Below are 12,562 nucleotides of genomic sequence, written 5' to 3'. Positions count from 1 at the left end.
CTGTCTAAAAAATGTCTGTACACAATGTGATATACGATTCTGAGGCCTGTGTCAAATAAAGAAAACACATTGTTGTCCCAGCGGTTAAAGGCACGCCAAATTAAAATAAACACTCAGTAAAACAAAACAAAACATTTCTCCTGTAATGGACAAAGAGCTGACATTCCTCACTTTGGCCCAGTGAATGAGAAGTGTTCTCACAACCACTGCCCACAACATCATTCATCATTGTGGCCCCATGCTCTTTTCCTAAGCCCTGATTAGGCAGTCACTGTAGAGGGGGGACCTACCTGTCTGGGAATGGCTCCGTGATACCATGCGTGGCTCCTCAGCTCTTCACTGCTCAGCTTCAGTTCCTCCTCCAGCTCTTTGCGGAGCTTCTCCGGAGGGACATCCATGATGTACTTGTCCTTGGAGAACTGCACATAAATAGGAACAAGCTGCTTGAGGGTCCTTAAAGCCATGGCTACATTTGTCAGTCTGTGTATGTGAGTGTGCTTGTTTCTCTGTGTTGCACTGCTCTCTGCTCTAGACTAGACTAGCTCCCTCCCCCGTCCTATTCCAAGCAGTGATTGTTTAGCAGGGAAACACCTCTTCTAAAAGTCCTGTTCTACCAGCATGTGCGAGACAGACTGCAGAGTAACAGACAATAAACGCAGGCAAATGAGCCGTGGGACTACAGTGCTGGAAAACGCTCACCTGGTGTGTTGCACAGATTGCGTACGTACGCCTTAAGGGAGGGGTGTGTGCCAGGGGAAGGTGTGGGGGGAGAGGGGGTGGGATTTTTCAGTTGGTTACACCCTGATTCACCTTTTCTGTGTGGTGGAAACACACCTTAATTCACACAGCCATTTTTTTTGTTTTTGTTTTTTCCCCTTTACCGGAGATTGTATTATTATTGAGAAATGACTGTCAGTTTGAGAAGGAAGAGGTTTGCCAATCCAGGAAGTCTCTTGTGGAAAATAAGCCCATATTTTGCTTTAATTGCATAAGGTTCAGTTTCAGATGTAAGTGATTTAAATGATTATGCCCTGGTATGGAAATGGAAACTAACTTTACATACAATAGTTAAACATTTACTGAGTTTTAATATGTTACTGGGAAGTGACTTGCACTTGTAACTGCCAAATAAAATCTTTGACAAAAGGGAATTTTGAAAACAATACCACATGAGGAGCAATAAAGGAATATAATTTTATTTGTCAAAGATTAAACACTTCCAATATCTAACCATTAGAGGAAATGACATGTGCTCTTCAACCCATATCACACACAAACACAAACCAAAAAACAGGTAAACATTCTCCTAGAATTAAACAAAATCCTCAACACCACATTACAACTGAAAAGACTCCTTCCCTTTGTAAATCTCTGAGCTAAAATGTAATTATTGATTTAAACAGTTTGCCTTTCTAAGAAATCTAGAAGTCTAAAAAGATCATTGTCCACTTAAAGTTTAGATCTACGCAGATTTCCGTAACTTATTAACACTTAACTAGAGCAGCTTTTAAAACTGAAAGATACCAACATGCAAATGAAGTAGTTTACCTCTGCAGAGCTGAGTATTGGCACAAACAGGAAACACTGATCTGCTGTTCACGGTTGCTATTCTTCTGCCACAAATGAGACTGAGTGAACAGCTGACCAGTGTTATTAATTTGATCGAAAGACAGGAACAACATCATATAACATTTATGAATAATTAACAGAAGGCAAACAGTAACTTTATTGCATTATAAACCGCAAGTAACCATAAGAAGAACAAATAAGAATACCATTGAATACTTTACAATACAAATATGTTGAAAGCCCTTATCATTGTTACGTTTGGTGTAAAGTTTAATTATCTAGCCACAATCAATGAACCAACGTGTTCTTATTTTAAATACCCAGATTAGCACTGGTCCTGGACTTCTCAGTGTTATTTCGAGTATTGAAGTCCTATACAAATGCTAATTGAGGTATATAATATCACCCATGAATCTAAAGGTATTTTTGTTTAAAGGCATATTTAAAAATCCTGTCTTGTCTCAAAGTGCCCCTTTGACTACACAGCCATATGGTCCCCCTAAGTGAGAATACTTTCCAGTAAAGAGCATGGAAATCTGAACCCATAGGATAGTGTTTTCTAAGAGGATTTGTAAATATTGAAATATTGGCTCAGCTTTATTGTATGGTGTTACATCCTTTACGAACAGACTTCCTGGATAAATAGCAGAGTAGTGGCTGCTGACATCTCAAGGGAAAGAGTTAATATATTGAAACTTACCCCACCCCCCTCCCCCACCACCACCCCCAAATGTTAGTGTTGAGCATGTGTTGACACTTGGATTCACATTGCTTGTCACAAATTACAATTTTGGTTGGGGCTTTAGCAAATTAAACAAACCAATCTCCCCTCAAAACAAAATCCTACCTAACATAAGACATTAAATCTTCAGGTTTACCCCATTCTTTTTTAAAAGGGAAACTGGTTTTGAAAAGTGATGTTACCCATATTGATTATTTTTTTTCATCCTGAATTTCACAGCAGGAACCTCATTAATCCACATGTGACTGTTTTCAAAGAAAGCACTGAACACAGAGATCTGTTCCCCGACATTGTCATCAGGGACATCAACTGCTACAGCACTGAAGACAAGTTGTTTTTGTGTAAACATTTTTTTAATTAAGTGCAAAAAAGAGTCAAGCAAACACTTGTACAGTGATTACACCTTGAAAACAGTCTGCTACAGTGATTATGACTTGACGAAATTAAAGATAATATTTCACGAGATGATCATGAGCTCATTTGATTATTGCCTTCAAGAAGAAAACAAAAACTGGAACTATCCAGAATATGGAAATAAAGGGAGTACCCCGTTTTGCTTTTCTGTTGTATTACAAGCGTGATATGACAACTGTGCTAGATAATGGACGTAAATGAAGCTTAACATTGTACTCCTAGTTTAAAATGGAAAAGCACTGGTTGATGTTTTCTTAAAAGTTGTTTCCTTTCCTTTCACACAGAGATATTTCTGCCCCAAACAGTTACTGTATCTGGGTCATCTGCCTCATGAGCTAAACATAGAATTTACAGTTTGTTTCGGGGATCGCCTTGTCTTTTAAAACCACAGCCTCCTACTTAATGACAAAGCTGCAGCCTAAACTGTGACTTTCAAAGCCAAGTACTTGGAATAGAAGAGGGGGGGGTGTTATTTAGGAGGCAGTGATGTCATGGGAATCTGGAACAGTACAGCTATCACATCCTCTCAAACGACAGCTTTTTGACAGTGTACAGTTCCCCGGAAACTAGCCTTATCCTTATCGTAATACAAAATTGGCCTTAAATGATCCTAAGAGAAGGCCAATTTTGTATTTAATATAGATGTATATATAAAAGATTAAAATAAAACAATTAAAGAGGACCAAGAAGGGAGGGGGGAAGAGATTAACAAAAAAAGGAAAAAGAATGGTGAAGGATATGGTGACCAAAGTTATATTGATGCAATCATTTACCAGGCCAGTAAATAAGATTACAACACCAGGTGTCCACTTGCAGGTAGAGGTTTAGCCCTCAAGACAAAAGTTGAACCATCTGAGGAATGTGTAAGAAAAAGTGTGTAACTGCGTTGAGTGATTGTGGCTGGGAACACAAAGGGACAGAGAGTGGGATGGAAGTCTGAATACAGACAATTAAGGAGAGAAAGGGATATGAGACCACAAGAAGAGATTAGTATCATGGTGCTGATGTAATCACCGGTTTTGAAGAGTAACAGAGCCAGCAGCTATGTTTGCAGCAAGGGAACATTTGACATGAGCTGATGATGAGGTCACGGGCACAATCAGTGTTGCACACCCACTCTGGAATGGTGGCAATCATCTGCTGCACTGCACTAGGAAGATGAAGCTTTAAACCCATTAAGCAACGTAAAATTATGTATTAACAATGTTGTATTGGATACTGTAACTGAAAAATTGAATCCCCTTTGGGAATAATAGGATTTGTGGCATATAACTGAAAACAGCAGTAATGAAGTGAAGAATAATGAGTCTAATGGTGTTTAACTAATAGTGGGAAAAAATGAGCAAGATCTGGATGAAGCAAGACCAAGACAGTGTTATTGTCATATAAAATCGAAAGACTTGGGGAAAGACCAGAATTCTGAATTTCACTATTATAAATTAAATGCAGCTGAAAGACACCAGATCAACTATAATTAATGTTCTGTATCATCAATACGAATAAAGAAAAAGACGTTAGATGCCAAATATTGTTTACATTTTACAGCTGAGGGCAGTATTCCTAATTAATTAACTGCATATCAATTCTGATATGATTTCAAACTCTCATTCTTGTGGCATCAATGTCTGAAACAGATACAAGAGGGTTCATATGGGAGAGCATATTATGAAATATAAAATGAATCCTGTCAGCAAACACCACGAACCTTGTTTGGGTCACTCCCTCTCAAATTATGTAGGATTGCATATGTGCTGCTAAGTACTCTGTATCTGGAAACACAGGTGCGTTTGAATTACTTCCCAAAGCCATCACACATCTGAAAGACCAACAACACCAGAACAGCTCAGAGATCAGGTCAGGGGGCAGTGTCCAACCACAGCATGCGAGAGACTATTCATTTCCATAAAGAAACAGAGCCATATCACCGTCAATAAATACTGTTCTTTTCTGGTTGTTGTGTGTCAGTTCCTAATATAATGAGTCATGTAATGGGTCATTCAAAGGGACTTGGATAATATTCAGGTGTGGGCTGACAACTAGCAGATGAAATTCAATGTGGACAAGTGCAAGGTATTACATGCAAGTAACAAAAATATCCACTATAATTAAACTATGGGAGGAATAGAACTGGAAGAAGTCACGCATGAGAAAGACCTAGGACTTCTAGGTCTAGAGGCAGTTCAGAGGAGAGCAACCAGACTTATTCCAGGTCTGAAGGGAATGTCCTACTGAGAGACTGAGGACTTGAACCTTTTCACCCTGGAACAGAGGAGACTACGTGGGGACTTGATTCAAGTCTTCAATATCATGAAAGGCATCGACCACATCAAACCAGAGGAGCTTTTCCAGATCAGCAGGGACACACGGACCCAGGGACACAAAAGGAAATTGGGCTTCAAGGCATTCAAGACGGAAAATAATTTGTTTTGAAATTAATTGTAAAGGCATTTACCTGTTATTTTTCTTTTTGTTTGTTTAATACATGTCAGACCTATACAACAAATTTACTAGTTAAGTAATAATAATTCAGGAGTGCAGACAACCTCAATAGACATATGCAGAAGGTAAATAAAGTTTATTTTGGCCTAGAGTTGCCCCTCTCACTAAGTGAAATTTGCCAAGGAGCTTCTGAAAACATGATGTTGAGGTGGAGGAGTGATTCAAAGTAATGAATGCCAGGAAAGGGCATTTGTTGTCAAATACAGTTAGGTCAATAAATATTTGGACAGTGACACAATTGTCATCATTTTGGCTCTGTATGCCACCACAATGGATTTGAAATGAAACAAAATGTGCTTTAAGTGTAGACTTTAATCTTTAATTTGAGGGTAGTTACATCCAAATTGGGTGAACAGTGTAGGAATTACACCTATTTTTATATGTGGTACCCCCAATTTTAGGGGCTCAAAAGTATTTGGACAAACTAACATAATCATGAATTAAATTGTCAGATTCAATACTTGGTTGCAAATCCTTTGCAGTCAATGACTGCCTGAAGTCTGGAACCCATAGACATCACCAGATGCTGGGTTTCTTCCCTGGTGTTGCTCTTCCAGGCCTGTACTGCAGCTGTCTTTAGTACCTGCTTGTTCTTGGGGCATTCTCCCTATCTTCCTTTTAAAACTATATTTTAAGGACCAATTTCTTCTTTATAGAGGTGAAGAGTGTGAAACATTATACTACAGTTAGTGGTTTACTTTTCACACCACTAAGTGCCATGGTAGTAACTCAGAAAAACAGGTGTAATATAAAGGCTGAAACATAATTACTCAAATAGTAATAGTGATAGTATTTATAGATGTTATGTATTCCCTCCAAGCCACATCACTTATTTGACGCACGTCTCCCTGGTTACACATGAAAATTTGTTCTATTCCTTTATTGGTTTACTTATTCATTTTTGTAAAGTTCCCTCTTGTTTGCATGAAAAGTAACACGAACAAAAACCTAAATAGCAACAGCACTGCTTTAAAGCCGATTTGTTGGCTTAGCATGTTGTGGAATCTTGCAGGAAGAAAGGAAGGCTTTGTTTGTTTATGCCTGGGGAATGTTAATCTTTTTCTTGGAAAATTGAAAGGTTCATAAACTCACACTAATTAACTGGCTACAGGAAGGCAGAGGATTGATATTGGAAGCAATTTTATTTTTAGGATTTTATATTTACGTAACAGCTACATTTGAATTGTAACTCCATTAGATACAGTGGTATACAAATATGATCCCCTTGTCAATCACTTTAGAGATAATCCCCTTTATACCTATATACATATTCGATTGTAAAGAACAAATTAAAAAAAGGCACACCACAGAGAAATTAAGTTTTTTTATTCGGACAATGTCATGTTCCCCTCTTCATCACTGAATAGCGTCATGCAGCTGTGTACATGTCCTTCTACACATGCAGTCCATCATGGACATCAACAGTGCCCACACTGAGCCATACTCTGCTGTGAAAAGTCCATGGGAACATGTTCCCCACGGTCCCATTTGTATGTGTAGAAGATTTGGATGCTCCATGGTGCACAACCTGTTATGATGCACTTGTTTCAAGAGGTTAACTAACAGAGCCACACACAGCTTGCTTCTGGCTACATTTATTTTTGGTTTCCAACGCCAATCTCGCCAATTTGAAAGAAAATATTGGGTTCTGGGAAAGTACACAGAAAAATCATATTTTTTAAGGAGGAGAAATCCCTTTTTTCTGGATCGTGTAAACATTGGTCCACCTCCCCATGAAAGTGATGATGTATTAATCTGATTCAATGTCCCCAGTGCTTTCCCTCTCCTTTGCGGAGGCAGCCAATATCTCTACGGAAGTGTAAAATTACAAGTGATAGCGTTTATGTGTTTAATGGGTTTCCTGAGGGAGTTGCAGATGTCCAGATTAAGGGGATGAAGACCTCCCTGATCCAATGTGATAATAATTACAAGGCTTTAGAGCCTGGCCCCGTCTGTACAGTCCTCTCTCTCTCTCTCATTTGGGATTTTCCTGCCAAATGGGTTTTGTCTTGTAACTGATTCCACCCTTCCTGTCAATAAATAAACTGAGACACTAACTGCGATGGCCATCTCAATATTATACACCCACATGCAACACTCCTGGGGCCTCTATTATCTGCCTTTCTTCTATATAAATTAATCGTCAAAATTGCATCTGTCACCACTGGATTGCTATTTTAAAAAAAATATTACAGGACCATAATAGTTTGAGGTCTTTTTCGACAATGTTTGAGGCAGGTGTATATCTGAACAAAATTTCTACACATTGGCCTGTTCCATATTCCCTATCATTCACTTTTTACAAAATGTATTTGCTAATGTTTTTCATGCCAGCAAAGTGATGGTTGGACCGTGTGCAGCAATGGAATCAAATCTGACTGCAGTCTTTTGTAAGGGATCTTAGCGTTTGTTTGGGAAAGATTTTGTGGGGCACCAGAGGAATACAGAAAAATAAGGTTCTTGTTTTGACCACCTCTGTCCTTCAAATCCAGAGTGTGCAAGCCATTCTACAGTGTTTCCTCTGGATGTTTGCAACACAAAAGATAAACAGGGAGGCATGAAAGGATTAGAGCCAGTTCCAGCTATACATCACTTATTGCAATGCTGGCTTACTTTAACAGTCTGAAGCTTCTAGAAAATCCACATTAGTGTGAAGAACAAAAGGTTGAGCGTGCAGAATTAAAGGGATGGCATCTCTGTAAATTCCCAACAGCTCAAAGACAACCCTGCACTCTTTCTAGGGAAAGTAGATAATAAAGCAATAACTGCTTGTGTTTCAGTGGTCAACTAGCTTGACCAGCACTGGGGGTGGTTTCAGCTCCCCATCTGTTGCAAGGACACTGGCATTGATGAATGGGATGTTTTTGCTTTTCTATTACCTTCTGAAGTCTCTTGTCAATACAGATGCCACACACCATGAATCCTAACTGTCAGCACCAGGCATTGTAATGCTCAACTCACATTCCCAGGTCCTTAAAAGCAGATGGGAGTCAGACTTCCGACTTGGCTGGCTTTGCCACCCAAACATCAGATTTTTGTGACATCACCTAGGTTTCATATTTGCACAAGTAGAGGTAAATCGATCTGTTCTAAAAGGATATATATTAAAAAGTAGTGACAGGGACAAATATATGGTTGTTTTGCTTCAAACATTGGCAAACCACCCAAACGAGTAGCACAGGATTTAAAATTAACGATTTAACAAACACAAGAACATCACAGCAAAAAGGAAGTTGACAAACAGAAAACCTCTCTTAAGTGCATCAAAACAGAGCAAGGTGCTCAGTTAGCCATATTGAATCATACAGGGAATGCACTCAATTTGAATCTGGAAACAGTTTTATTAATTAAATAAACTTTGGTGGAGATTTAGGGTTTACTATAGTTCATAGGAAACAATCCCTGAGGATTTAGGGACAACTGTCCCCACACCAAGCCACTGAGCTCTAAAGATGGCTAAAATAGTATTTTGGTCAGTGAATAACTTTGTAAGTTGCAGCATGATGCTTATTTAAAAAGTCTAAACTGGTGTTTAGTTACTATTCCTGAACTTGCTTGCCTGGGGAAGGCACACAACTGGACAAGACCGTCTCACCAGCTGTGCCTACTGTAAGTTTGAAAAAGCTAAAATTAAACATATTGAATGTCGTTTTCATTTAAAAGGAAATGAAGGCTAAGTTTAAAGTCCCTTATATAGCTAGGTCCCAGATCAGGTTCTGCTTTTTTCCCTACTCCACCCCTCTATTTCTTATGACTGTCCCCCACATTGTCAGGCCCAGTTCTGCCTCTGCATCCCAGTCTTGGTCCATCTGGGGGAAGGCCCCTAAAGCTACATTGCCATGGCAACCCAGCAGCTATTCTAAGCATGAAAAATTCAAGCCAAACTAAACAGTTACAACTCCAGGCTGGAGTCAGACCCTACAGACCCAGCACCAGACATCAGGAAAAACAGACTTTGCTCTATATTTGGGGACAAAATGATCTAGACATTCTTTCACCCAAAAAAAGAGAGAAAGGAAAAAAAAAAGCCCAAAAATGTGCATAAAAAAACTATTTATAGTCAATAGGAAAGCAGATGGCAGAAGCGTGTGATAATTAAATGCTGAAATGCTCAACGCTGCAGTATAAAAAGTCAAAACATATTTGCTTCCTCATCATGTGTGGACACCATGCATTCTAAGTGAAACCCAGATGCAAATTATTATTTCTTCAATTGCAAAGATAATGAAAGATAAAGGTTGAAAAGATAAAAAAGTAAAACACTTCCCTTGACAATGCAGGTGGAAGACGTGTGACTGCAGTTTATTCTTTGCTCGTATATTGTACATTTACTTTCTTCTAAATATCGTATTGATGGCACACATCTGGAAGACAACTTGGATAAGGGCTTCTGTTTAGTAAGTAAGTCATTAAATACACAAACAAACATTTAGCTTGCAGCAAAATCTTTATAAATTGAAAATTGACCAAGAATAACAAATAAATAATCCTCTCCTTATACAAAGCCAATACAGATAGATCTGGATATTGTTCTCTTTCACTCACATGACTTTCTATTAATATTTCGTCACTCCCCCCACCACTTCCATTCATATCATTTCCATATACATTTCGATAACCAAACCTAAATACAGTGCTACTATTTCCAGACTCATTACATCCAGTTGTAGTTTTTAGCTATGGGTGTTTTAAAGTCATAGACGCTCATCTCTATGACACAGATTCAAAAACGTTTCCGTAAATCCCATTCAAATGCAGATTTGTAATGCTGTAATATGAAATCCACTAGTCTCTCAATCATATGCACCATGTTCCTTACTTTGTTTTGGATTGTTTTGGGGTTACTTGCTCTCACTGTTTCAAAGTACATCTGTACAATCATCTTTTTCTTGGAAAGTGAGACCCGCTTTCCTTTCCACTCTGTGAATATGTCACAACCTGTTTATGGATTGAATTAATACAACTGAGAAATTAATTGAGTAGCCTGGCAAAATGACTTTGGTTTATACACACTAAGGTTGCAGATGGTCAATACAACTCCTCACCATGTTGTCATAAATATGTCTGTATGGTAGTGGTTTCTGACAGACAACGTCCATAATGACAAAGATATAATTGTGCACCATTCTCCCTTCCCCAAAATAAGCTGATTACAATTGTACATCAGTGAAATACTCTCTCTCTATTGGTTTCTAGTTGTTATTGTTGTGTGAAAATTTATTTGGGTTGCTTTTTAATATTGAATTTGTTAATAAAAGAAGTGTTAAAAGTCAAAGTCTCTCTCTCTCTCTCTCTCTCTCTCTCTCTCTCTCTCTCTCTCTCTCTCTCTCTCTCTCTCTCTCTCTCTCTCTCTCTCTCTCTCTCTCTCTCTCTCTCTCTCTCTCTCTCTCTCTCTCTCTCTCTCTCTCTCACACAAACACACACAAAGCTGAATAGGAACACTGCCACTTAGTGTCCTAATACATTCCAGTCACTGACACTGACTCACCAATAATAAAATCACTTAAAATAATAGCTCTGAGTCAGGCAGTATATTCAATCACCCAGGGCTGAGTTTAATACAGTTTGACACTTGTATGCACACCCCTATCTTTTCTATATAAAATAAGTCTATCTGGACTAACTCAAAACAATCTCAAATTTGTCACTGTTGGACAACCTGTGGAGATGACACACTTATGAAAGTGGTAGCTAAAACTTCAAACAAAGCAGCCAAAGACATCTATTTATGAGGGATTATTCTGTTGTGGATTTGTAGGTCAACAGCCGACACACATTCAGTCAATGGAGTTCCATACATCCCCAGAAAGAAACATACTTAACTTAAATGCTAGGACAAAATCCCACAGCTTAGCCTCGAAACAAATAGTCTACATGAGAAAGTGTTTTGTTTTTGAAAAGTACTGCTTTCTATTCAACCTGTTACTGCTTTTTATCTGAAAAAAAAAAAAGAAGAGACTGAGTTCATGCTCAGAATCGGTCTGATACTCAACCAAAACCCTTCAGAAAACCCTTCAGAAAAGGTCTCCAGCAGCCCTCATTCAGCAAACGAGACAGAGAAAGAGACAGAGAGACAGAGATAGCCCATCACTCACCTTCACCCCAATCACAGAGCTCTTTTGATAGAAGCAGCACAAGGCTGCCGTGAGGGTCCTCAGTATATTGCATCTCTCAGACATCTTTGAGTCCACTCTCTCACACAAAACAAAAAGGATAAGAAACAAAAGCCCTGAGAGCAGTCTGTTCTCCCCCCCCCCAAACATACAAAAAAAAAAAAAGAGATAGCTTAGTCTCTCGTGCGACTGTGTGCCTTTGGATGCATGCTGGCCCCTCTCTGGGTTGGCTCTGGCTCTGCTGAGAGGGTGAAGCAGCCAGGGATCTGTATGTGACTCTGCCTGCTAAGCCACACACTCCCATGTATGGAGTGCAGGAATCCCCATGTGATCTTGCTCTCCCGCAAATGAAATCTTAAGCATCTGGGAGTGCTTTGCTAATGACTGCCACAGCGCTGAACCCCCCACCCTGCCACCCACCCCTCCAAGTTGCACTATGCAGTTCAGAATAACCACATGGACACAGACACACACACTTACACACGAGAAGCAATTCATCCTTGTAACTCCACAGGGCTATTAAGAATACAAGCACCATGCTAGGAGACACAATTAAGGAGAATTATTTTCTTTCCTTTCATTCCTCATATGAATATATTCCCGCCCCCCCCCGCCCCCCGTGTGGCACTATGTCAGAGTGATTGCTTTTCATATGATTTTGTCTCTGCTGCAACACTGTTTTTTTGGTAGATGAAGAAATACCATGATCTGAGGCTCATCTCATTCAATCACAGCTCTCGTTGTAGAGACAGGTTTCTGCATCATTTTCAGGACACATAATCACATCCGATGTTAGCCAGAAATTTGCCGTGACGAAAGAGTCCATTTGTTTGATTTAGGAAAAAGAAAGAACAATGAAAACAAAATCCAATGAGAGATGCAAAAATAAATACATATCAAGAACAGAGTCTTACCTGCGACATCAGTTCTGGGATTTTTGTTTTCATAGGATGGTACAATTGTGTCTCAGAAGGGCTTTGAGTACCGAAAAGGACAATGCTTTGTCAACCCCGCTTTACAGACCAAGGCTTTACCGAAACCTTCATCTCTCTCCTCCGAGTTCAGATCTATTTGCTCTCAATCAACGGCCACGTGTGGTGAGTAAATGACAGCTGGAAGGCAACCTGTTTGAAAGCCACTGTGACATGCTGTCTCTTTGTGAGCTGTTGAAGGAGTTTAAACAATGCCCACAATGCCGAGGTAGCGCTGCCCTGCAAAGGTTTTG

At 39.3% G+C, this 12,562-nt stretch overlaps 1 protein-coding gene across 4 annotated transcripts in view; it reads right to left on the bottom strand.

Moving 5' to 3' along the window:
- Window positions 1-12,562, bottom strand: part of bcar3 (BCAR3 adaptor protein, NSP family member) — a 92,988-nt gene that overhangs the window by 17,166 nt on the left and 63,260 nt on the right. For 3 of the 4 annotated variants that reach the window (XM_066692476.1, XM_066692475.1, XM_066692477.1), the window contains one exon: window positions 291-419. In XM_066692476.1, the coding sequence (XP_066548573.1) occupies window positions 291-419 (129 nt within the window). Of the gene's footprint in view, window positions 1-290; window positions 420-11,319; window positions 11,567-12,562 lie in introns of those variants that run through there. The other variant, XM_066692478.1, reaches the window with a different exon arrangement.

The sequence above is a fragment of the Amia ocellicauda genome, chromosome 19 (assembly GCF_036373705.1).
Source record: "Amia ocellicauda isolate fAmiCal2 chromosome 19, fAmiCal2.hap1, whole genome shotgun sequence".
NCBI classification, from domain to species: domain Eukaryota; kingdom Metazoa; phylum Chordata; class Actinopteri; order Amiiformes; family Amiidae; genus Amia; species Amia ocellicauda.
The sequence above is the reverse complement of the archived record's forward strand: the minus strand, read 5'-3'. Positions and strand labels throughout refer to the sequence as shown.